The sequence below is a fragment of the Carassius gibelio genome, chromosome A9, assembly GCF_023724105.1.
Source record: "Carassius gibelio isolate Cgi1373 ecotype wild population from Czech Republic chromosome A9, carGib1.2-hapl.c, whole genome shotgun sequence".
NCBI classification, from domain to species: domain Eukaryota; kingdom Metazoa; phylum Chordata; class Actinopteri; order Cypriniformes; family Cyprinidae; genus Carassius; species Carassius gibelio.
This window is the reverse complement of record NC_068379.1, coordinates 11,162,138-11,189,329: the sequence shown is the minus strand read 5'-3', so window position 1 is coordinate 11,189,329 and position 27,192 is coordinate 11,162,138. Positions and strand designations below refer to the sequence as shown.

General features: G+C 38.6%; 1 protein-coding gene across 1 annotated transcript in view; it reads left to right on the top strand.

Moving 5' to 3' along the window:
- The window catches only part of bpifcl (BPI fold containing family C, like), a 47,711-nt gene that overhangs the window by 12,029 nt on the left and 8,490 nt on the right, over positions 1-27,192 (top strand). The window contains exons 6-9 of the mRNA XM_052606987.1: positions 11,184-11,247; positions 11,353-11,413; positions 16,331-16,422; positions 16,607-16,783. Coding sequence (XP_052462947.1) covers positions 11,184-11,247; positions 11,353-11,413; positions 16,331-16,422; positions 16,607-16,783 — 394 coding nt within the window. The remainder of the gene's footprint in view (positions 1-11,183; positions 11,248-11,352; positions 11,414-16,330; positions 16,423-16,606; positions 16,784-27,192) is intronic.

Here is a 27,192-nt window from a genome sequence, read left to right as displayed (position 1 = left end):
ATACACCAGTAAAGGTCACAGTCTGGAGGTAAAGTTACTTGCATCTCCTGTGAAGAAGGAGCCTCGGTGAAAGGGCTATCCCGAGGTCGTTGATTGGCTGGAAGTTCAGTCTCTGAAGTGACGTCTTGGGAAGCCCGTGGTTGTTGGGCGTTGGCTGAAAGTGCAGAGTCGTGTTCGCTGGTTGAAGTTGAATGGACGTTACAAAACTTAACTCAGAACACGAAACTCTCAAACGGAAAAGAAAAGAAATAAAGTTTGACGAGACTAGGTTGTGTTCCTTCTCATAGTAGCAGCAGGCAGGCACGCTGGAACCGCGCTCAAAGAACAATGATGACTACCGCATGGCTAGATGCTACAAGCTAAAGCTAGGTAGCAAAGCTACAAGCTAAAAGCTAAGAGCAGGCATGACTGATAGCACGAGCAAGGCTGGAACTAAAAGCCGACATGGCTAATAGCAGCAGCTAGACTAGAACTAAAAGCAGACTAAAAGCAAAATTTCATGGGATCCAAAGTATTTAAAACTTCCTTGTTGGCCACCCCTCAAATGTTGCCTTGACCAATCAGATATGTTCTTGGGGTGGGTATCATAAATCATTTGTTTATCTTACCAAGCATGTGGTTCTTGCCTCACAGGGTCTAATTTTGGACATGATTCCTATAACATGATTATGATATATTTTACAAATAAATGATTGTCAGGACAATATCAAGCAAGAAAATGCGATTATTTCAATACTAGACATGACTAGGTATCCTATAGTTATCAAAAGACATACACAATAAGTGATTATACATGATAGTCAAATGTGTGGGTTACACGTAAATGAATATGGAGTTAAGCAATGGAATGATTCATTCATGAGTCTTTTTTGAGTTCATTCTGGTCCATATATAATGTATAAAAAGGGTTTCTTTGCCATTCTCTGGCAAAGGACTTTTCTGTGAAGACAAAGGTTTAAAGCCCTTCCCCCTTAGGAATTTCAGTCTGGTTCTTCTGGGTGGGGGGAAGTCAATGCAAGTATTTAACTTGATCTCCTGGGTTTACATGTGATGTCCAGCGTTGCATTTCAATCACGAACAATAAATTTGACAATCTCTTCTTCGAATTAAAATTGTCAATAATTGTTATATTGGTGTTAATGTTGAAAGCTGTTGTGTGAACAAGTTGGTTGGTTGGTTATCTTGCTTGGTTCTTGTGGCACTAGAACTGATTTATGACTTCCTGAGGAATTCAGCTCATGTTTCAATGCACACAGCTCTGATAGACTCTTTGATTTGTCTGATTTGACTCATTTCTGCTACATATATCCCCCTTTCGATCGGCGAGGTGTTTAGGTGAAGACATCGTCGATCGCTGGAGAAACAAAGGCAGAAGAAGCAGACAAACACAGCAAACAGCAAGACAACACCTCCATGACAGTTACTGTACTGGTGCAGGCATCAGGTCATTTAGGTACACGTGGTTAAGTTCAATTAGTCAATGTAGTTTAGCACATTGAGGATAGTTTAGATCGTCTTGGAAATTGTTTTTATTTTGATTCATCAATCAAATTTGTGGTTAACTTTGTTTGGTTCTTCTAGGTTGTCTTACTTTACACATTTACCGTTAGTTTTCTAGTAATTTCATTTTCAATTCAATGAATTGACCTATCATGCATGGAGCTCTCTGGCTTCCATTCAGTTTAGAGTGGCTGGCGGATATTAGGTGTTGCGAGTCAATCCTAATATCAGACCTTCGACCCTCGCAGGGTGTCTAGGCATTTCACCTACTCAGGAAAGAGGGGAAGGAGAAGGATAGGTAGAAGAAGAACAAAACAAAACAAGGCTGCTGTGGGTTTTCCTAGCATGGGTTACAACGACTATTGAGCTAGGATGTCAGGTGCAGCTAGTGTGTCATGAACCTTAACTTAGTGTCAGGTGTTCTACCTATTGTGAGGATGGCTGCACTTTTCTTCATGGTGGGTATGTGTAACTTTGTTACACTAAAAGTTGGATATTCTACCTGTGGGAAGAATATGTTTGTTGACTGTGTTATCAGTAGATGTGTTTACCTCTGGGTGTAGGTAATGTTGTGTGTTACTGGTGTAGTGCATGTGTGATCAGATCTGTTCAAGTCTATGTTGTCTCCCCCTTTTTCTAGCATGTCACTGAAGACTGGCTCTCTGCATCCTTGGCTTGGATGAGGGCGTGTCCATGGTCTAATGAGGGGTCAGTCCAGCAAGGCAGGAAGTTCTTTGGCAGACAGTCGGAGGCAGTTTGGCATGGCTGTGTGAAGCTGGGTTGCAAAACTTGTCTCCTATGTTGCATTCTTCTTGTGATGCCTTCTGGCTGTAGCAGACTTTCTGACCTTCTGTGCTCTGGTGGTTGCTGTTGCACAGACAGGGAATTTGGAACTTGGAGTTGGAGTTCATTTGACAGTTTGTTAGTGACTGAGGTGATGTCCTTTAGTACCTCAGATTTTTCATCAACAGTTGGCCGTTAAAGACTTGTTCATTCTGGGTTGTTGTTGAACAGGTGCTTGTCATCTCTGATGCGGTGCACCAGGTGATCACCGGCCTTCCGTTCTGTCGCTGGTCACAGCGAGCATGACTCAACTTTATGGTCACCTGCATGTAAATTGTCTTGAAGGAACTCTCTTAGTTGTTCCATGACTTGTTCCGTGTCTTCTAATGGTAAGCGGTTATGTTCTTGTGCATACTCAGCACTGTGCATGTCTGAGTGGTGCTGAGGTGGGTTTTGTTGTCGCTTACCCACACAAGTTGCTCTTGGATGAGTCAGGTGATTACCTTTGGATATCTGGTTAGGTTTCCAGATGTTATCCTTTTGGTTTCTTGAGAAGCGTGGCTGGTCCCATGGATTTTTCCAGCAGTTGGGCTGAAAGCGGTCGTGGATATGGGCGTCACGTTCTCTGTGCTCTTGATGGAAGACTCTGGTGTTGTGATGCCACTGGGTGTCGTCCAGTGCCAGGCTTGAGTCTTTGTTGACAGAGTTCAAGAGTGTGGATGTTTTGTTACCTTTCTTTGAGGCCAACTTCTGCTTGTTATAGGCCTTCTGTGTTAGGTCACGCAACTGTTGGATGGTCATGGAGTTCGGACAGGCCATGACACCTAGATGGTGACTGACTCCAGGGTGCAGATTCTTTAGGAAGAGGGTTTTGAAGTTCACATCCTCTTCAAGGTCAGAGTTGTTGTGTGCACCAAAGTAGGATTGTCGGAGTCGGTTGTAGTAAGCTTGTGGAGTCTCTTGACGACCTTGTTTGGTTTCCAAGGCAGTTAACAGTCCATGTTCAGACTCTGGGTCTGTAAACTCTTTAATCAGGACCTCACAAAGTCGCTGGTAGTTTGACTTGGTTTGACTGGGCTGTCGATCTAGAAAGTTTCGTACCTCGGAACTGGACGTGGCTCTAAGGAGGTATAACCAGTCTCTGTCATTCACATGAGGTCTCACTTCCAGGTGAAATTCGATATCTCGCAGGTAAGCTTGGATGTCGGGGCTCTCTGTGGAGTCCGGGTTGAACCTGCTGATGTTTTCAGACAGCTTGTTGAGGTCTTTGATTGTCATCCCGTGTGCAGCTTCAAGGCCTTGGACGGGAGGTTTTCTTTCGTTGGCAGGAAAGGGTTGTGTGGCGAAGGCAGGTGAGGTTTTGGGTTGTGGCCCTTCGCTCCTTTCGTCATATGCCAGTTCTTGGACGTGGGACTCTGCTCTGCTCAGCAGTGATGAGGCTAAGAGATGTTTCTCTTTTCTTGGCTCTAGTTTGTGCTTGTAAGCATTTTGGAGTTCTTTTCTGACCATGTAGAGCTCATCGTTGGTATCGTCTAGTTTTTGGGTCAGATTGTCCGTTTCAGTTCTGTACCTTTCAAGGTGGTCTTTCAAAGCACTGATTTCAGAATTCTTGTTTCTGATGTCTATCTTGGCTTTCTCTAGTAGCTGTTCGGCATACTGGAGTCTGTTTACCAGGTCTTTCTGAGCAGCCGTTGCATGTCGCTGGTCGAGCTGAGCTGCTGCCAGGGCTGCTAGGAGCTTCATAACTTGTTCTGTTGTATCCTGCTCCCTCTCGCTGGGTGCTTTGAGTTGATCTTGAACTTTCACTTCCAGCTTGTCTATGCGATGTTGAGCACGTGTCAGCTCCTCTTGAAGGTGGGTGATGTGCTTGTCGCTCAGTTTCAGCTGGGTTGTGAAGGCATAGCTTAGTGAGCTCGTGATCTTGACTAGCTCCTTGTGGTTGTTGTTCTGGCTTGAATCTTGTGTCAGGAATCTTCTCAGGATTAGGATTATTATTAAAAATAATAACAGTTCAAATGTCTTTGGAGTGAGGCTGTCTGTTATGCCTCTCAGCCAAATGTTCACATCTTCCCCATGGGAAATGGGGTCTGCAGTCTGCGGCATGTTGGCACGCTGGGGAGAAGAGAGACTGACACAGATCTGTGTGGAGTAAAAGCCTATGTGTGGTGGGACAACTAAGTGTTGTATCAGTGATTGTGAACCACTAGTGAAATGTGGTGATGACTGTGTTGGTCTCAGGGTGTCTAAGTAGACTAGAGATGCGAAGACTTTGTCACTCTAATGAGGAAGAGGAAAAAAAAGAGACAGAGGTGAAAAACAAATTCAAATGACAAGCAAAATTTCTGTTTTTCAAATGGGGAAAATTATTTTTTCCAATTAAATGTTATCAAAAACGTAAACACTATTATTATATTTCTTGCTTTGGACAAAAGAATACAATAATAATTCTGATATCTCTTTTCTTAGTCTGACAGGATTGACACCGTACACCTTTCAGTTGGACCGCTCCCCAGGGAGTCAGCGAAGGCGACAGTTGCTCAACACGTATCTCTATTAAATTGATCTCAAAGTTGGATGAGATGCTAAAACTTGGATTGCGTTTCCAAATGTAGGGAGGTTAGGAAGAACAAATGAGAGGATGATTACAATCAAATTCATAAGGATGATTCGTCGTCTTTGGCACGATTGTGTATTTACTTCACTTAGAATTGATTGATGGTTCTTACATGTCCTACAAATGTAAAAAGAGAAGAGGAAAGTAAAGGAGAGAGAGGAAGGAGATGGTAAGTCTCAGTAGCGGTTATCTCAACTACAAGGAGAGCGTTGTGTTAGTTGCTACACAACTAATCAAACAAAATAAACTTTAAGTGAAAGAGAGTTGTCTTTCTAATTTATTTGAACTCGTAGTGAGGGATAACAATGTCTCCTTTTAGGGCTCAGGTTTGTCGTTCCCAGGCTAGGATACACAAAAGAAATGGTAAGAAATAGGAAAATTAAAAAAATTAATAAATGGGCAAAATATGCAAACATGAAATTAAAAAGAGGAAATCAATACGTAAAACAATAGTGGTTAAGTGTATAACCAAAACAGGAAGAGGGGTAAAACGCATTCAAATAAGTAAAGGTCTGAATAGCATATATTCAGATGGGTAATAAATAAATTAGGAAGAATAAGTTTACTTAACTTCCAAAGTTCAAGGCTTATTCATTCCTAAAATAATTAGACCCAAAAGATAATACTAGAAATAAAAGATCATATGAAATGACCTGAGAGGGAAATTTTAAATGATTCAAAATAAATTTAATGTTTCAATTAAATTTCAATTTGACAATTAATAATTGTGAGTCAGTATTTCCCTTTCTAGTAAAATGAAAATAAGTGGTCTAGTGTGAAAAGAGAGCGATAAAAAGAAAGGGACTAACAAGTGTTAGTTAAGATGTTTAAAATGGTTAAATCACGTCAGCGTTGCCCAAACACACATTATTCTACCACTGGATGGTAATGCTAACGGCTAACCTTTGAGGCTAGTGGCTTTAGTATAGACTTCAATGTAACTGCAATGGTTTCGTTAGCTTAGCGACACCGCGGAGTTTGTGCGCTGCGCGTGCACAGTTCAGAGTTGCTCCGGAAGTACGTTAGGCTTCCGGGTCACAGTCGTCACTATGGCAACCAAAACACATTCTAGTGGATTAGCACATGAATCGTTGCATTGTTGCAAATACAGTTAAGCATGTTACATGAAATGTCAGCTCATTTCAGCACTATACAAATAACAACACCGCCTTTCAGTTGTTTTGCCATGTGGCACTTAAACTCTCAGTTTGTATAGAGTTAAATTTATCTTAATTCAAATAGCAGCTTCCTGCTGTAGTTATTATATCAATCTCAGCAATTTGATTCTCCGTGCCAGTTTTTCTGGACACAAACATAAAAGTTTTCCTTCGCTCTTGGTACACAGTTAAAATTTACTTGATCAAGCTTTTAAAACACTCCCATTCAAATTACTCTCGGACACACGCCGTGTTACGCGAGATTGCATTCACTTTGTGAACGGATACAAATGGCCAAACATTGTTCTCTAATGTTTAAAGTTAACTTAGGGGAGTCGAATATCAAATTTGATTCGGCAGTGGAACACGCACTGGCAATCAAACTATATGAAATATGAATACGGGGACTTTGATAAATAGATTGAGGAACCCGCTCAAAACTATTCTTTATTCACCGATTTATATCCCTTTTGAAACACTAACAGTTTAGCTCCGTTCAGCAAACAGTGACTGAGATAGCGTTTGAGACACTGGAACACGCAGTGAAATCAAATCAGCTATAAACAAGGCATTACACAAATGAGGAACACGCTCAATTTCTACCTTATTGTACGATCTCAGATGTTTACTTTTAAGTTCACTTACTGCTGTTAACAAAGGGGAGACGGACTCGAGTTAAAGTCTCCTCTAGCTCCTTTCATTAAAGCGGGAGGGCGCGCGCTGCTTACGTCACGCAAACACACACACATACTCAGGTCTCGCATGCTTCTCATCTTTCATTCCTTTAGCAAAATCAAAGATTAAATAACTTGGTTTATGCTCACAATTTAGATTAAACTGCCCGCAATCATTCTCCACCATTATAAATGTAAGGGAAACAGGTCAATTTAGCTCAAAGGGAATCATTTAAGATTTTAAAGGGAATTTGAACAGAATCACTGTTTCACGGCTGTTCACGGAGACGCGCCTGCGGTTCAGTGAACGAGCCGTTTAACATCAAATCTGCGCTGGATACTAATATCCAAACTATAGTGAAAACACTATCAATTAGCACAGTAACAAGATCGGCAGTTTAAGACATTAACTTGTAAGCACAAAACACAAGATACTTCTCTTTTCAATATGAATAAGGCTTTATTAGATAAATCTAAGACATATAAACTAATCTAACACATAAACGCACGCACACACACATTCACACAAGTTGCAGGAAGGTCGAAAGTTAGGGAAAGATGAGTTTAAGAGAATGGAAATATGGAATCCCAAGTTAACAGCAATACGTTAAATTGCATAAACATGAACAACCATCAATCACGTAATTAGCGCTCGCATTGAGTTCCTCAATGAGGTTAAAATTATATTAGATACACCAGTAAAGGTCACAGTCTGGAGGTAAAGTTACTTGCATCTCCTGTGAAGAAGGAGCCTCGGTGAAAGGGCTATCCCGAGGTCGTTGATTGGCTGGAAGTTCAGTCTCTGAAGTGACGTCTTGGGAAGCCCGTGGTTGTTGGGCGTTGGCTGAAAGTGCAGAGTCGTGTTCGCTGGTTGAAGTTGAATGGACGTTACAAAACTTAACTCAGAACACGAAACTTTCAAACGGAAAAGAAAAGAAATAAAGTTTGACGAGACTAGGTTGTGTTCCTTCTCATAGTAGCAGCAGGCAGGCACGCTGGAACCGCGCTCAAAGAACAATGATGACTACCGCATGGCTAGATGCTACAAGCTAAAGCTAGGTAGCAAAGCTACAAGCTAAAAGCTAAGAGCAGGCATGACTGATAGCACGAGCAAGGCTGGAACTAAAAGCCGACATGGCTAATAGCAGCAGCTAGACTAGAACTAAAAGCAGACTAAAAGCAAAATTTCATGGGATCCAAAGTATTTAAAACTTCCTTGTTGGCCACCCCTCAAATGTTGCCTTGACCAATCAGATATGTTCTTGGGGTGGGTATCATAAATCATTTGTTTATCTTACCAAGCATGTGGTTCTTGCCTCACAGGGTCTAATTTTGGACATGATTCCTATAACATGATTATGATATATTTTACAAATAAATGATTGTCAGGACAATATCAAGCAAGAAAATGCGATTATTTCAATACTAGACATGACTAGGTATCCTATAGTTATCAAAAGACATACACAATAAGTGATTATACATGATAGTCAAATGTGTGGGTTACACGTAAATGAATATGGAGTTAAGCAATGGAATGATTCATTCATGAGTCTTTTTTGAGTTCATTCTGGTCCACATATAATGTATAAAAAGGGTTTCTTTGCCATTCTCTGGCAAAGGACTTTTCTGTGAAGACAAAGGTTTAAAGCCCTTCCCCCTTAGGAATTTCAGTCTGGTTCTTCTGGGTGGGGGGAAGTCAATGCAAGTATTTAACTTGATCTCCTGGGTTTACATGTGATGTCCAGCGTTGCATTTCAATCACGAACAATAAATTTGACAATCTCTTCTTCGAATTAAAATTGTCAATAATTGTTATATTGGTGTTAATGTTGAAAGCTGTTGTGTGAACAAGTTGGTTGGTTGGTTATCTTGCTTGGTTCTTGTGGCACTAGAACTGATTTATGACTTCCTGAGGAATTCAGCTCATGTTTCAATGCACACAGCTCTGATAGACTCTTTGATTTGTCTGATTTGACTCATTTCTGCTACAAAGGTTCTTTAAAAGGGTTACCGTTTCCTTACGGTAATTCCATAGTCCACCATTCTTTATGAATTTGGTCCCAATTTCGAACCCATTTTGGCCTTCAACGTTTGCCAATGGTTTCACCTATTAACAATAAAACTAAAAATTAAACATTAAACAGAAGTAATTAACGTGTTATTAATCAGTCTCTGTTGTTCTGTTTTCACTGTAACTGCGCTGCGTCGCGCTGGTTCTTGAGCCCGAGCTGTAGCCGTGTTCGGCCTGATACTGCTCACGCCTGAGACCGCCCTCCTGCCTTTCACTCATAGCCGAAATATACTGAGATTTCCTTTATGACCTGCCTAAAAACAGTAAACAGCTCTGATGGGAATATTTGTATTTTGTATCTTAAAATAAAATCTTTTATTTTATGCAAAGCATCAGGCTTTTCCATCACTCGAAAAGACAGCAACACTTGTTAAAGGTGATTCATTATGCTCACCTGTATGTTCCTCTGCATAAAATTGAACATTATTCAGCACAGTAATGATTTTACAGATAACATTCAAAAAACAAACAAAACAAAAAAAAAACTGTATTTTACAGACGAATGCGTCAATTCGATGGTGCTTAGAAATGCTCTCTCCAGAAGAGAAGCAAATCCCCACGATAAATAATGAACCGCTGGGTTAAGTCTGACCCAGGATCTGAGAAATACAAAAACAACCCAAACATTGGGTTGTTATATTTGACACTGAAAAAATAACCCAAAGTATTACCCAAAAGGCTCAACCCAGCATTTGGGTAAAAAAAAATTACCCCAGATTTATATAACAACTACAATTTAGTGAAACAATAACCAGAGGCTAGTACTATAAAATATATCCATACCATGCTAATAATCTAATAGTATTTTCTCTAGCCTCCCATAGTTAACGCAACCGCATAACAACTTAACTAATGTCAAGCAGTTAGACAGAAATCTATAATCTAACCTGATATGCCTCATGCTCCATCTAGCCTGAGATTTAATATGTACTAACCCTGGACGCAAATTTGCGGAAACATAGACATCACTTAATCTAGTAATTTCAAAATAAGTCAGAATAAAATCAAATTTAACAATTTATTATTAGTCAGGTAAATATGTATTATGCCAATTACATTTCGGAGATATCAATATCAATACAAGACATCAAATTCTCAAAAATGAATCTAAGAGTAAAAGATGCATACCTGACTTTTAGCAAAATACACAGTATGAAGTGTGTGAATACACATCATACCGTGGGCTCAGTCTGGCTACAAAAGGCCCTGATCCTTTTGCAATATTTGCTTAAGAACTTAAGACTAAGACAAACATCCCCCGAGATGGAGACAGAAACTAACAATTGGAATTTGCATCAACTCCGGTCCCGAACCTGAGTGGTTTACAACTCAATGGGAAGAGAAGGTAATTTACATGCAGGACCCTGGGAAAGGGCAATCCCATTACAGTAATCAAAATATCTCTTAACTCTTTGGCTCTGTATTATCTTTTAGTCTACTTTTGTAAGATTGAGACCACTGTACCAGTCGCCCTGAGACAATTTAAATGACACCAAACATGACTGTAAATATCACTTGCATTAATGTAGAACATGTTACAGACCATTCTGAGTGAAACCAAGTGGAGGGAGGATGGGTAAGGAAGGGGATGAGAAGGAACTGATAAAGTATGTGAGAGAGGTGTTTCCCGCACTTTCTATTGTGAAATGTGGGAACAGATGACTATATGTTAATGCACTGTGTCTTTTTTGAGTGTCTCAGAAGATCAAAGTGTCTGATGTTCTGTAATTCTTACACTTGTCACGTGGCAACACTGCAGCCACAATAGGTCTGTATGACATGTAGAGCATTGTTGTTATTGCTTTGATGTAATTTTTCCTTTTTCATTAAAATAATTCCTGACTTTTTAACTACATCATGAAATATCTGATATCCTGTTTTTCAAACACAATTTGATGTTAAAACACCTTTATAATGATCATGTTAGCTCACACATAATGCATGATTGGGCACTGCCATGTTAGTTTGTGGTGCCATTCAGGAAATCTGAGCTGTCTGATTTACAACACGTAAAAAAAATATTTTTGCTACTTCCATAATTGTTTATATATATATATATATATATATATATATATATATATATATATATATATATATATATATATATATATATATATATATATATAAACAATTATGGAAGTAGCAAAAATATATATTATATATATATTATTTTACTATTATAAAAGTGTAATGTCCTCTTATTATAAAAGCAAATCTGAATTTAGCAGCTGATCATGTGACACATTGAACATTCTAATCAAACTGTTGTGATCGGATGCTCCAGGGACCAGCCTAGAGTGATCACGGCTGTGTGATCATATGCATCAAAGGGTCTGCATCAAGTATTAACAACCATCCTTTATGCTTCTGTTTTGCTGCAGCTTTTTTTTCCAGCCATTTGTAAGTTCTTTCAAAGGACATATCTCAGAGATGATACATGAGAGGGTATGTGTTTTTTATTTCTAAAACAGATGAACCAAATCAACACTTCTACCTGCTGCTTGTAATATTTCTCATTGTGTCTCATGTTTTTTTTTTTCTTCTTCTTAGATTTGTCCTGCAATTCAACAAGCAATCAGTGAATTGGAGGATAATCTACAGGAAGTAACTGGTACTGGCTCAAAAACATTTCCAGATCTCCAAATTATATGTTCTGTACAAAATACATTTTAGGACTATATATATATATATATATAGTCCTAAAATCTATTTTATATATATTAAACCTTTGCTACGTGTACTACGTTAAGCTAACTGAGACTTGTTATAGCACTTGTATTTCATTACTCTTTTGTTGATTTTGATTGCTTCCATTGCAAGGTTATTTTCATAAACAACAACTTAAACTTTTGTAAACTGAAAAAAAAAAACTAACTGACATAAAATAATACGTGTACCAGCAGTACTTAACAGAACACTCGACCCGTTATCCGACAGCATCACTAATTTAATTCTGTAGCATACCAGACCAGAACTGTTTGACATACTAAAGACATTGAATCACAACGCGAACCGCACCTGCATTAAAGGGGTCATAAAATGTGATTTCAAGTTTTCCTTTCTCTTTAGAGTGTTACAAGCTCTTGGTACATAAAGAAGATCTGTAAAGTTGCAAAGACTAAAGTCTCAAATCCAAAGAGATATTCTAAATAAAAGTTTAGACTCGTCCACACCTTCCTAAAACACCTCATTTAAAAACACATCACATCAGTATTATAATGTGGGAAGACTTGACATAACGAGGTCCAAATGCGCCATGTTGTGGAGAGAGCATGTTCTCCTACAAAAAACGACCGATATAGGTTGTTTGTGCCAGCACCTTATTACAACCTATATTTACTCGAATGACCACACCTAACCCCACCCCTAAACCTACCCCTTACAGAAATCATGCAAAATTATGATTTATAGAGCATATACATTTTATGAGCATGTGCATTCTTTGGGATCAAAACCCTTGATCACATGATTACATATAGTCGTATACTGCAATACTCTACCAACTGAGCTACACAAAACCTGAGTTATAGAGCAAATACAAGAGTACACAACATTAATATGAAAACATCCCGTTGCCAATAGGGGCACAATTGTAGTATACGCTCTGATGGGTCATATTTCAGGGATTTGGACAAACGACCTATACGAGCGTATTTGTTGGAGGGCAGGTTGTGTAGAGTCGCTTTGTGTTTCTTTTTGAAAGTGAAAATACATTGTTTGGCGTTCCAAAAGAGCACACAATTAGAAATCAGTGGTTAAGTTGTATTTACAACACTGTTCCAGAACAGTTCAACATAAATATTTAGATGTTTGCAGGGCATTTTATGGAGAACTGTTTCCTGATTCAGGGAGAGTAGACTACAATGCTGGCTTTTCTGACTTACAGTATGTTACATACTTACAGTATGACCCTACATATGTAAATAATTTGCCACCGCAAGCTCCCACAATGTCCTTCCACTCCCCCCTCCCACTATCACACTGTAACCTGCACCAATCACTTTGTACAGCATTGGTATGCACACTACCGCATTCAGTATTGAACTGACCTAATTTAAGTACCTCTTCTGACAGTTTAAATAAAGAACTGCTCTCTGAGCTTTTAGCCAGACTGAATAAGCTCTTTTCCACTACAATCAGTATGTCTGCACTATTTATTTATGTCATCGGTTTGTTTATGTCATCTCCCATGTGCTTCGTGCTGCTTTACTTTACATATGTCTTTATTTGTACACTTGTATTTTATATTAATCTGTACTTATCTGTATTTAATGCTCTACTGTTAGTGTTATATGTATGCACCTAGGGTCTGAGATTAATGCAATTTAAATTTTCTGTATGTGCTGTACATGTGGAAGAATTTACAAAAAAGCAGACTCTGACTTGACTTTTGATTTTTGAAATGCAAGTTTTGAGCAGTGTAGAGTAGAGCTTGTTGTTTGTCCATTCTCCGATCACAAATGCAGACATGGTTTTATGTTTATGCTGCACAATACACAACGTAATGCATAAAAACACAGTATAAGTCATTACAATCAGTAATTATGTCCACACTGGATGCAACATATGCCTTGTTTATAATGGTTTTGATGTTTAAGTTTTGGTGTGCCAGAGTTTTTACCGGGACACACATCTCAATATTTACTGCAATATGGCAAGGGGCATAACATTTCCATCACATGTTTGAGGCATTCAGCCAAAATAATGTGTTTTTTCCTTAAACAGCATAAAAACATTTCATTTCACCAAATAATGTTATTTTTAGCAACATCATATGACTCATTTAAATCTATTACATCAGGTAGGCAAAATTATTTATTTTCTCATGTAACACAAGCAAGCAAACGGCTAAATCACATCATATACATGCTTCTAATTCTTCATCATTGAAAACAACATATTCAAATACAGGTACATCTCCAAAAAATATAATATCATGGAGAAGTTCTTTATTTTTTGTAATTTAATTCAAAAAAGCTAACTTTCTTATAGTCTAGATTCATTGCACACAATTTTTTTTATATTTTTATTAAAAAAATAATAATAGTAAAGAACTTTTGAATGATATTTTAAAAAAATTAGATGTACCTGTATGAGCCTTTATTGTTTATTGTTAATTTCATTAGTCCAGTTATGATCTATGCGCAGTTGTTCTCGGAAAAGTGAGCAAGACACAGTCCATCCGTCCATCCATCCATCATCTTCCGCTTATCCGGGGCCGGGTCGCGGGGGCAACAGTATAAGCAGAGACGCCCAGACTTCCCTCTCCCTAGCCACTTCTTCCAGCTCTTCCGGGGGGACCCCGAGGCGTTCCCAGGTCAGCCGGGAGACATAGTCCCACCAGCGTGTCCTAGTTCTTCCCCGGGGCATCCTCCTGTTGAGACGTGCCTGGAACACCTCCCTGGGAAGGCGTCCAGGAGGCATCCGAAATAGATGCCCGAGCCACCTCAGCTGGCTCCTCTCGATGTGGAGGAGCAACGGCTCTACTCTGAGCTCCTCCCAAGTGGCCTAGCTTCTCACCCTATTTCTAAGGGAGCGCCCAGCCACCCGACAGAGAAAGCTCATTTCGGCCGCCTGTATCCAGGACCTTGTCCTTTCGGTCATGACCCACAGCTCATGGCCATAGGTGAGAGTAGGAACGTAGACTGACCGGTAAATCGAGAGCTTTGCCTTACAGCTCAGCTCCTTCTTCACCACGACAGACCGGTACAGCGACCGCATTACTGCAGAAGCTGCACCAATCCGTCTGTCAATCTCACGTTCCATCCTTCCCTCACTCGTGAACAAGACCCCAAGATACCTGAACTCCTCCACTTGAGGCAGGAACTCTCCACCAACCTGAAGTGGGCAATCCACCCTTTTCCAACTGAAAACCATGGCCTCAGACTTGGAGGTGCTGATTCTCATCCCAGCCGATTCACACTCGGCTGCAAACCGTCCCAGTGCACGCTGAAGGTCCTGGTCTGAGGAGGCCAACACGACAACATCATCCGCAAAAAGCAGCGACGAAATCGTATGGTCCCCAAACCGGACACTCTCTGGCCCTTGGCTGCGCCTGGAAATTCTGTCCATAAAAATTATGAACAGAACCGGTGACAAAGGGCAGCCCTGCCGGAGTCCAACATGCACTGGGAACAGGTCTGACTTACTGCCGGCAATGCGAACCAAGCTCTTGCTCCAGTCGTACAGGGACCGAACAGCCCTAAGTAGGGAGCCGCCGACCCCATACTCCCGAAGGATGTTGCGAGGAACACGGTCGAATGCCTTCTCCAAATCCACAAAACACATGTGGACTGGTTGGGCAAACTCCCATGAACCCTCCAGCACCCTGGAAAGGGTATAGAGCTGGTCCAGGGTTCCATGACCGGGACAAAAACCACACTGTTCCTCCTGAATCTGAGGTTCCACTATCGGCCGAATTCTCCTCTCCAGTACCCTGGCATAGACTTTATGTAAGGGGCCGGTGCATAGTGGATCAGGTGACAGTCGTCGGCGAGACCCCCGACGACCCGATCTCTGGACACGGAATCTGGCTTTAGCAAGACACAAGAGTAACAATATCATAATTATGGTTAAATAAGAAAACCAAACCATAACCAAATTAGGCTATATTTGTTGTCATTAAATATCTCAATCCACACATCAGGACATCAGCGGAGACCAGGACAACTAAAGCCCCAGATACAGATCCCCTGTAAAGACCTTGTCTCAGAAGACCACCAGGACAAGACCACAGGAAACAGATGATTCTTTGCTGCAGCATGGAATTGAACTACTGTTTTCATCTGGTCAGAGGAGAACTGCCCCCCCAATTGAGCCTGGTTTCTCCCAAGGTTTTTTTCTCCATTCTGTCACCTCTGGCTTGCTTAGTTGGGGTCACTTCACCTACAGCGATATCGTTGACTTGATTGCAAATAAATGCACAGACACTGTTTAACTGAACAGAGATGACATCACTGAAGTCAACAATGAACTGCCGTTAACTATCATTTTGCATTATTGACACACTGTTTTTCTAATGAATGTTGCTCAGTTGCCTTGACTCAATGTATTTTGTTTAAAGCGCTATATAAATAAAGGTGACTTGACTTGACATCATTAGATATGACATTAAGCACAAATTTATTTCATAAAAAGGCTTGATTGCTTCATTTTGGCATATGCTTCTATACTTTTGCCATTTAAACAATCTCAGCATGCGTTCATTTTGCTAGATGTTTGCCTCACTAAGGCTAATTTATGTCGTTCTTTGGACTGCGCCCTGGAAGTGATCTGTTAATTTTGCTTTACTTTAAATAAAACTGAAACTAAACTATATAAAAACTAAATAAATGTGTGTTTTCAAAAAATAAAAAATCAAAGTAAAAACAATGATAATAAAACTAATAAAAACTATACAGAGTTTTATTGCAACTTTTAAAATGATATTAAAATAAATAAATTAAAAAATTCAAAACTATAAAAATATTATTCCATTGTCCTCATTTGTAAGTGTATTTGTATTAATTCTCAAATTATTTTTTTCTAGTCAACATAACTGTGGATAAGTATATATATCTAAGCATCCTTCTCACATCCTCCCCGGCTGTGACCGATCAAAGCTTTGAATTAGATATTAAGGTAAGGATTTTTATTCAGTATTTGTATTAATGTTTTATTAAAATTCCCTCAGTTACAACTATTACTATTATTATTTTTCTGAATATATTTAGTATGTGAGTAGATTTCTTGATTTTATAGATTTTATTTACTTTGGAATTTTTACTTTGACCCGACAGTGATTTTCAGTGTGTTCCTGTGACAGGGGGAGTTTTACAGCATCAGTCATCCATCTGAACCACCTTTCTCTGCAAGTGCATTTTTCGTTCAGTATGCGGAAAACTACATGCTTTCACTGGCTGCATCGGAGTTCCTTGTAAATTCAGCAGCTTATGCATTCCTAAGCTCTGAGGTTCTCCAAATCAACATTACAGACAACATGGTAAGGAAATATAAATAAGCTTTCTCATTCAGTCAGTAGATTGATACTTAAACAAATACACAAATAAGTAAGTAAATAAATAAATAAATAGGTCACACTTTATTTTAAGGTCGAATTCTCACTGTTAACATACCATTAACTATGACTTTTGCCTCAATAAACTACTTATTTGCTGCTTATCAATAGTTACTAAGTGTTACAATAAAAGTATATTCTACCCTTTGAGATCCAAAATATAAGTTCTGGTTCTGGTTGGGCTACTCAGCAGAGGAGAGCAAGTACCCACATAGCAATTTTTCTCTGGCCCAGCTCTGGCCCACACAATTAGCTTTTGCTTGGCCCACATCCTGCAATGAGTTATGGTCCAAGTGTAGACCAGGTCAAGATTCCAGACAAGGTTCACACATCAGGGCCAGTTATGGGTAATAAACTTGACTGAGACTTGGGCCAGTTATGTCTGGAATCCAGACCTTGTCAACACTAGGACCGTAATTAGGAATGGATTCTTTCATATGGTTTACGATGTTATTACGAAGATATTCCCAACATTTTACAAACGCCTCCTTGTTGCAAGGTCAATAGGTCAAGGACAAGTCTATTCTGAACAACTGCTTTCATCTTCTTTAGTTCTTCTGTAATTAGACCTAGTGCTTGGGCAGCATCATTTTCCAATGACAAAACCTGCCAGGCTAGCCCATTGATCCCATTTTTAAGCAGTTGTGGTCCCTACTCATGTAAAGAAACCAACTGAAGAACATCCTACATTTTCCCATGGAATTGTCCATGGACTGACTGTCTTGTAGTTCCTATAGAGAGCAGAGATGGGTAGCAGCATCAACGCCAGTCTCCCTCATCTAAGTGGTAATATGCCATTCCTCCACAGGTCCAAATTATACCTGGAGAGCTATCAAGATACGAAAACAGACACTTGAAACTTTCAGTAGTCTGATTATAGTACTTAATAGTACAGTGATGATTCATATTTACAGCAGATGGATTCAGAGTTATGATATTCTAACAATCTGACATTCCTACATAATGATTTTCTTGGTTCGAACAGATACATAAATCTGCAATTGTTATTGTACATAAAATGCTGGTCAAGTCAAGTCTACTTTATTGTCAATTCTTCCAGATGTACAGTATTTATCAAAATTAATTTGACATGAACCAAAAGAAATGAACCAAGACAAAACATTAGCGTCTACAGCCGCGAGAGGGCACGGCTGTAGACGCTAATGTTTTGTCTTGGTTCTAAAACAAAATGCAACTTATAGTCCAGTGTGACTTTTGTTTTTTTTCGCCACAACATATTTTTGGACTGATGCGATTTATACTTAGGTGCGACTTATAGTCCGAAAAATACGGTACATACATAAAAATGATTGAAATTGTGTTACTGTCCGACCCATGGTGCATACAGATAACACTTAACATAAAAACTTCATATAAATAAAATACAACTATACAATACCCAAGGGCATGTAAACAAATAATAATAAAAATAATTATAAATTTAGCACGTTACCTGATTCTTGTTATCAATATCAAATAGCCATTTGATCTGGGCTTCGGCTACTTCTTTTGCAGCTTCAACAGCCTTTCTATTCCCTAAAGCCTGTTTTTCGTCTCCTGTTGCGTGACCTTTTACCTTTACTATGGCCACTTCGGAGGGTAGCTGCACTGCTTTGGTTAACTGTCCTATCACGTTTGAATGCGCTATGGGTTTTTCCATCTGCTGATTTGAAGTGTCTAGCTTCCCATGTTGTGGCAAAGTGATACAACCCCCCCATGCATATTTTGAATCAGTATAAATTTACATGTTCATAATAGCGCTACTAACTCAGCAGCTTGGGCCGAATTATAATCCAAAGGAAAACGTCTATTGTTTCCCCAGTTTCTGACACAACAGCATAGAAGTCAATTCATTGTGTCCCAAGTATGTTACTGTGGACTGAACCCATTGGAGCTTGTCTTTCGAGGCTTTGATTCCTGCCTGGGTGAGCACGTTGCAAATGATGATAGAGGCTTTTTCGCAGTCATCTTCCATTTTGCTCGTTATCAAACTATGCGTGGACTGTAGAGGGCAAATCAGTCATTTCGGATAATGTCCTCTGTACTTCTGCTAAAAAGACAGCGAGGAAGTCCACATAGCCATGCGATAAGCATGTCCACGAAAGCTGTTTTCCTTGGAAAGTGAAAGCTAGCATAGGCTACATGTCTGGATGTACAGTCAAAGAAAAAAGGCTGCACAAAAGCCGATGACTGTAAAACATTTGTTATGCCTTCTGCTTTAACTACCGGGTTAATTGGCGTTATAAGGTACAATTGACTAACAATTGCTATATATGTCAGAGTTCTCATGCATCTGGAGCAACTGGGGGTTAAGTGTCTTGCTCAGGGACACATTAGTGTCTCACAGTGGATTCGAAACTGGGTCTCTCATACCAAAGGCAAGCTTCTTACCCACTGCGTTATTGTTAGTTTTTTTAAACTTTGCCCTATACGTTTCCATGTCTATAAAACCTGTATCATCTTTATACTGTGATCAAAATGATGGATCAACCATAGTCTCTACAGCTTGTGGTATGTAGGACCTGGGTTTACATACGGTTGGTTGCAATTCACTGCTTTCTTCCCATGTTGACAGTGGGTTCACAGAAAGCTTTCAACCAGATAGGAAAGAAAAAGTAACCAGATTATCAATGAATTTGTGCATCAAATTTCGTCCTAGTAAATTTAGAGGAGCTCCTATTTCCAAAGGAGGTGAGACTGGACACTGAATGACACTGAAAGTGCTTGTGCAGAAAATTAATAAACATGCATTACAGGGAGGCACCCTCGTGATCACTTGATTTTTTTTCCTGATAATGAAATAACTTAAAATTGAGGTGCCTCACATACATGAGAAATATATCAAAAGAAAGCATGACATTTCTACTTTTAAACTAACCAATTCAAAATGAAAACAAATGCTCCCTGATTATGTAATCTGTGAAGTTGCATTTCTCTCGAAAGGTGTGTCCATGTGGAGAGAGTCAGCACCGTGAATGTCATTGTAACACTTTACAAACCTGCTGCTTTGTACTATTTTCCAGTTTTGCATTAATTGACTGTTAATTGTGCGCATCAACACTGCAGTCGTTTTGGCAATATAATAAATATAATATAATAAATATATTGCAGAAATATAAGAAACGTACCGAGGCTAAACATTAGGCCTAATCATTTTTAATTTCATTATTGGGCATTTCCAGCATTATTTACATGACTTTCAATTAAAACCTGAAATAAATTCTAACAGAATATATTCATTACCAAAATATAGAACACATTATGTTTTTCTTAATCCCAAACAGATTCCATACATCAGAACAAAAGTTTTTCTCTTTGGTAGATTCTTGTCTCTTTCATCAGTTTCTTTGTTTCTCTTTCAGAGGAGCCTCATGTCTTCTGTGACAAAACAAACCATATTATATTGTATGTAATACTCTGTATGTCATTGAAAAAATTGCAAAAGCCAAACCAAACAAGGAATTTGTCCTATAACAGACACTTTGCCTAAACCTGCAAGTTTGAAATACTGATCAGATATTCTCCAAATGAAAAGCAAGAGATTCACACTTTTATTTCAACCCCCATAAGCTATACAGAACATTGTAATTTTCTCAGAATATACAATTAAAATTAGAGTCATTTGCTAATGATTCTAAAATTATTAGTTCCTTGCAAGTTCGGAGCAATCCCCTCCCTTCCATAAACAATCTGCTCTGATTGGTCAGCTGGCCAAGCCTGTTGTGACTGGCACAGAGGGGAGTCCATAAGCCAGTTAGCCAGCACTACCCAAATAGGTATAACTGCAGACTGGAGATCTCCAAAATGGGGCGTGAACTTCAAAATTGGGCAGAATCTCCAAAATGGGGCAGGGTCTCCTTTCGCAAAGACTTTCACCATTGGCTGTGGCTTACATTTCAAAATAAAACTTTATAAATTAAACATTGTTTCTAGTTAATCTAAAATAAAATATGCTATACACCTATCCTGACAAAAGTCTTGTCACCTTTTCAAGTTGTAGGAACAACAAGGCAAGGCAATGCGAGGCAATATATGAAACCATTTCAAATGAAGGTTGGGTGTGCTGGGGTTCTTCTTCTACACAATTGGGAATGTGTTAATTACAGTATTTGTCACAGGTGAGGCTATAATCTGTAATTGGTTGATTCCTTTAAAGATGTCACTTTTGTCTAAGCAACGTCTGACCTGTGTGCAGTTTTACAAATGCTAGAAACTTGGCTTTCTAAAGAAAGATTGCTATTAAATAGCACACCTAGGTTCCTAACTGATGACAAAGAATGGAAAGAGTAGCCATTAAGTCTTAGACAGTGTTATAGGTTATTACATACAGTTTTTAGGTCCTATAATTAACACCTCTGTTTTTTTCAGAATTTAGCAGTAAGAAATTACTCGTCAGCCAGTTTTTTATATTGACTATGCATTCCATTAGTTTTTCAAATTGGTGTGTTTCACCGGGCTGCGAAGTAATATAGATCTGAGTATCATCAGCATAACAGTGAAAGCTAACACCATGTTTCCTGATGATATCTCCCAAGGGTAACAAGTAAAGCGTGAAGAGTAACAGCCTATTACTGAGCCTTGAGGTACTCCATACTGCACTTGTGATCAATATGATACCTCTTCATTCACCGCTACGAATGGATGGCGGTCATATAAATATGATTTAAACCATACTAATGTACTTCTATTAATGCCAACAACGTGTTCTAGTCTATGCAATTTTTTTTTTTTTTGCTGAAATAAATAAACAAATCATTAAATTAAAGGGATAGTTCACCCAAAAATGAAAATTATGTCATTAATAACTCATGTCGTTCCAAACCAGTGAGACCTCCGTTTATCTTCGGAACACAGTTTAAGATATTTTAGATTCAGTCCGAGAGCTCTTAGTCCCTCCATTGAAAGTGTGTGAACACTATACTGTCCATGTCCAGAAAGGTAAGAAAAACATCATCAAAGTAGTCCATGTCACATCAGAGGGTCGGTTAGAATTTTTTGAAGCATCAAAAAACATCTTGGTCCAAAAATAGCAATACTACGACTTTATTTAGTATTGTCTTCTCTTCCGTGTCTGTTGCAAGACAGTTCAAAACAAAGCAGTTTGTCATCTGGTTCGCAAACGAATCATTTGATGTAACCGGATCTTTTTGAACCAGTTCACCAAATCGAAATGAATCGTTTTAAACGGTTCGCGTCTCCAATACGCATTAATCCACAAATGACTTAAGCTGTTAACTTGTTTAATGTGGCTGACACTCCCTCTGAGTTCAAACAAACCGATATCCCAGAGTAATTCATTTACTCAAACAGTACACTGACTGAACTGCTGTGAAGAGAGAGATGAACACAGAGCCGAGCCAGATAAGGACTCGTTCACGAGTCAAGAATTGGTTGCATCGGTTTTCAGATAACCAGTAGTTCTTTCTGACAGTTCGATTCAATAAACCGGTTGAAGAAAACGGTTCACCGGTTCTTTTGTGCTCGACGTAATGGCGTCATTGGCGATGGCTGCAAGCCTTCGGTTTACCAGGGCTCACATCATTAGCACAGAGTCAGTTCAGAATCATTCACCAAAAGAATCAGTTCGGTTCAGACGCTCTGTGTGACAGTCTGCTTCACACTGAATCACACATGCACAGTATCATCAGCTCCTCGGTTCTCGAATCGGACCCATCTGACAGAAACGGTTCTTGACTCGTGAATGAGTCAATGTTTTGTTTGTTAACTGGCTCGGCTCGGTGTTCATCTTCAGTTCTCTCTTCACAGCAGTGTACTGTTTGAGTACATGAATTACTCCGGGATATGAAAAGATGGCGGTGATGGCGGTGACGACGGTGTATCGCATCTTGGCAGGTGCAGCGACTCCCTCGATATTTCAACTAGCCGGCCGTTTTCTTTGTTTTAAAGCATACTTGTCAGAGGCCGTATTAAATTTTCTAAGCAGAGCTAAAAAACTTTTAAATGATAAATTGGAATATACGTGTTGTAGTATGTTTTTTATACTATTACTCTTTTCCACCATTGCACTACCGGTGCGTGTGGTGTCCAGAGCTGTTCACGCTGATCAGCCGTGCTTCAGGAAGAACTTTAGCAACTATTTCGTGGATCAGGGAAAAAACTGTCTTCATCTTGTTCCTCTCCCGGTATCTATCCGTGCGGGAAGTTTTCATCAAAACTTGCTCGGCTATCATGCAATTTATTCATCTGTTTTGAGCCATGGACGCGCTGTGATGTGCAAACAGATCGTCCGACAACGGAGATCCGTTGTGTCTACTCGAAAGACTCATGGATTCTTGCTTGTCTTACTACTGCTTTCCGGTGATGTTCAATTAAATCCGGGTCCAGTTTATCAACAAATACAGCAGGACTCTGGAGCTGAGCCTCACCTGGCAACAACAACCATGGTGTCTCAAAACGAAGGGAGTACCTGTGGATTTCCTGTTGATCTACCTGGCCTTCCAAACAGTGAAGTGAGTTTAATTAACAACGCACTCAATGTTCCAAGTTATGACATCTCTACACTGCTTCCCAGTCATTTTACAAGATTAAAAGAAACGTCAGTGTATACCGCAAACGCTTCCCTGTGCCGAAATCCTGCAGTAAGAAGGCAGTCATTGTGTAAGATCTTTCAGACTGCTTATCATGCGAAGGTCCTATGGGATACTAAAGTTAAACCGAGAGGTCTTTTTGGCGGCCATCTGAATATAAGAAGCGTTGTGGCAAAGAGCGAACAGTTGACACATTTATTATCCAACTCAAATCTGGACTTCCTTGGTATCTCTGAAACGTGGTAGCAACATTCAACATCTTCTAGTGTGTTTATTATGCCTGGATATCAATGTTTTAGACGGGATAGATCTTCTGGAAGGGGAGGGGTAGTGTTAATATATGTTAAAAACAGTATTAAGTGTGAACGTCTTATGTTTAACACTGTTAATGATTTAGAATTTGTTGGGCTGAAAATGATTTTATCTCCTCAAATGTCATTCACTGTTTTATGTGTATATAGACCCCCTTCAGCAAACAATACCTTCTATGATCAACTTACAGGAATTTTAAAAGAATGTAATCATAACAAAGAAATAATTCTTATGGGTGATTTTAATTTGAATTGGGAAGATAAATTAAAAAGGAAAAAATTGAAAATTTTTGCAGATAAATTTCTTCTGAATCAGGTAATTAAAGGACCAACAAGAATTTCTAAATCTTCAAAAACACAGTTAGATTTAATATTTTCCAATAGACCTGAAAGGATAATCAAAAGTTATAATTTGATCACTGGGTTATCTGATCACAATTTAACTTTAGTTGCACGGAAACTAACGAAAAATAGATTTAAAAATAATGTAACTTCTACAAATGTTTTTCATTGTATACCTAAAGGAAAATTAGTAGCTTTTGATGAGGAAATAGCTGATTTAAAGTGGAATGATATCTTATCTTCCAAGGATATAGATTATGGTTGTAATACATTTTATAATAGAATTAATTCTGTAAGAGATACATTTACTGTTAGTGTTCAGAAAAAAACCAAGCATAAGAATGTTTTACCGTGGTTCAATGAGAATTTATGGAAGTGGATGAAAAGTAGAGATTCCGCATTAAAGAAAGCTATTAAGACTGGAAGAGACACTGATAGGCTTTGTTACAAAAGTTTACGAAACAAAGTTATTCGAGAGTTGAGAGTTGCTAAATCCAATTATTATCTTCATCAAATGAATGAGGCTAAAGGTAATAGTAAGTTAATCTGGAAAAACATAAATACTCTTTTACGGAAGGAACCAAATTTTATAGGAGATGTTAAGCTTAAAGTTAGTGGAAATCTAATTGAAGATGATTGTGCCATTGCTACTATTTTTAATAGTTTTTTTATTAACTCTGTTAAAGAATTAGGGGATACATTTGCAAGAAGGGAAATAAATATTATTCCGAATGAGGATGTATGTAAAGGTTTTAATTTAATTAAGACAAATGAAATGCAAGTTAATAAAGTTATTAGCTCATTGAAAAATTCAAAATGTAAAGATGCACATTATTTTGATACTATTTTTGTTAAAACTCATAAAGATATTTTAACCCCCGTTATCACTCATTTAATTAATTTATCATTTGAAGGTAGTGTTTTTCCTACTGCGTGGAAGAAAGCCATTGTTACTCCTATTTTTAAATCTGGAGATCATTATGAGGTTAGTAACTACAGACCCATAAGCATACTGCCAGTACTCTCAAAGGTTGCAGAGAAGATTGTTTTTGAACAGCTGACATCCCATCTTAACATCATTGAGTCTGGCTTACATTGTATGCAGTTTGGCTTTAGAGCAAATCACTCGACCGAAACAGCGACTTTACATTTACTAGAGCAAATAAAATCTAAAGTTGACAAAGGAGGATTTGTTGGGGCTATATTTTTAGATCTACGTAAAGCCTTTGATATGGTTAATCATGCAGTGCTCCTTTCCAAATTGTCTACATTTCAACTATCATCTGAAACTTTAGAATGGATATCCTCATACCTGCTTAATAGAGAACAATGTGTGAAAATCAAAGGAGCTAAGTCTAGCAACTTGCATTACACAATGGGCGTACCCCAAGGATCAGTACTAGGTCCTTTACTATTTAGTTTGTATATTAATGATCTCCCGCAACAGTGTGAAGGGACTCAAGTACAAATGTATGCAGATGATACTGTGATTTTTACACATGCGAGAACAGCTGAATTAGCAGCTGAGAAGTTAAAATCTGTTATTGAAAGAGTTACACAGTGGCTGGAACAATCATGTCTTAGCTTGAATATTAGTAAAACTAAAGGAATTTTTTTCACAAAATCAAAAGTTAAATCTCCTGATGTTGACATATTTATTAATGGTGAAAAGATAGAAATAGTTAATGAATTAAATTATCTTGGTTTAACATTGGACTCTAATCTTAGTTTTAAAAAACATGTAAAGAAAATGGTGAGAAATATTAAATACAACATGGCAAACTTCAGACAAATTAGACATTGTCTTTCTTTTGAGGTAGCTAAGGCTCTGATGCATACTACAATCTTCTCTCACATGTCTTATTGTTTGACATGTTGGGGTCAAGCTGGTGAAACTGTTATTAAACCCTTGAAATCTCTATATAAACAGACATTAAAAATGTTAGATAAAAAACCTAACCATTTTCATTCTTGTAGGATCATAGAGACGTATAATTTTTTAAACTTCGACAATTTTAGACTTTATTCAAGCATGTGTATGGTTCACAAAATTTTAAACGGTCTGGCTCCTTCTGTATTACGTGACTTTATTCATCCTCGCTGTGAAACGTCTGTGAGATCAACCAGACTATCGCATATGAGTAATTTTGTAGTTCCCTTTCGTCGTTCTGCATTTGTACTATCATCTTTTACAGTGAAAGCCACTAATCAGTGGAATGCCCTACCAGAGGACATAAAAGGGTGTAAAACTCATGGTCTTTTTAAATTTAAGTTAAAATCTTTTTTAAAATCAAATCAACTATGTAACCACTAAGAATGTTGTAGATAAATTGACTGACTGATTTAGTTGTTTTACAGCCATTTATGGCCTTGACAGTATGTGTGTATGTATCTATTGTTTTCTAACATATAGGTATTTTTTGTGTTTTGTAAGCGTTGACCTGCCTGGGGACTACGGACGAAAATTAGCCTTTGGCTAAATCCGGTGCAATGCATGAAATGTGAATTTTATGTAAAAAATTGTGCATGGTCCCGTTATAAATAAATAAATGAATGAATGAATATTGGTTTGTTTGAACTCAGAGGGAGTGTCAGCCACATTAAAAAAGTTAACAGCTTAAGTCATTTGTGGGTTAATGCGTATTGGAGACACGAACCATTTAAAACAATTCAGTTCGATTTGGTGAACTGGTTCAAAAAAAGTTCGTTCACGAACCGGATATCACAAACTGCTTTGTTTTAAACTGTCTTACAACCAGGGGGGCAGGGTTTCATATTTTTTTGAAGCACCCCTGGACACCGCCATTGGCTAGCAGACCCCCACCTGCTGTTAGCATTGCATTGACACCCATTCATTTTGGCGTCACTTTGACAGCAAATAAATTTACATCTGAGGCGTTTAAAAACTACATTTGTCCATTAATTATTTCTAAAGAAACACGAAAATGTATAAAAGGCTACATTACCTTGTATCTTACGTTATGGTCCCTTAGAAGCAGTTTTTGTAAAAAATAGGCTAACGATTGCGTCATAACCAGCGACTCTGTGTCGCACAGTAGAGAAATTACCGTATGGACAGGAGGAGAAGCTCGCAGCTAATCTTTTACTGTCTATATGAGGCATTTGGGGGGAC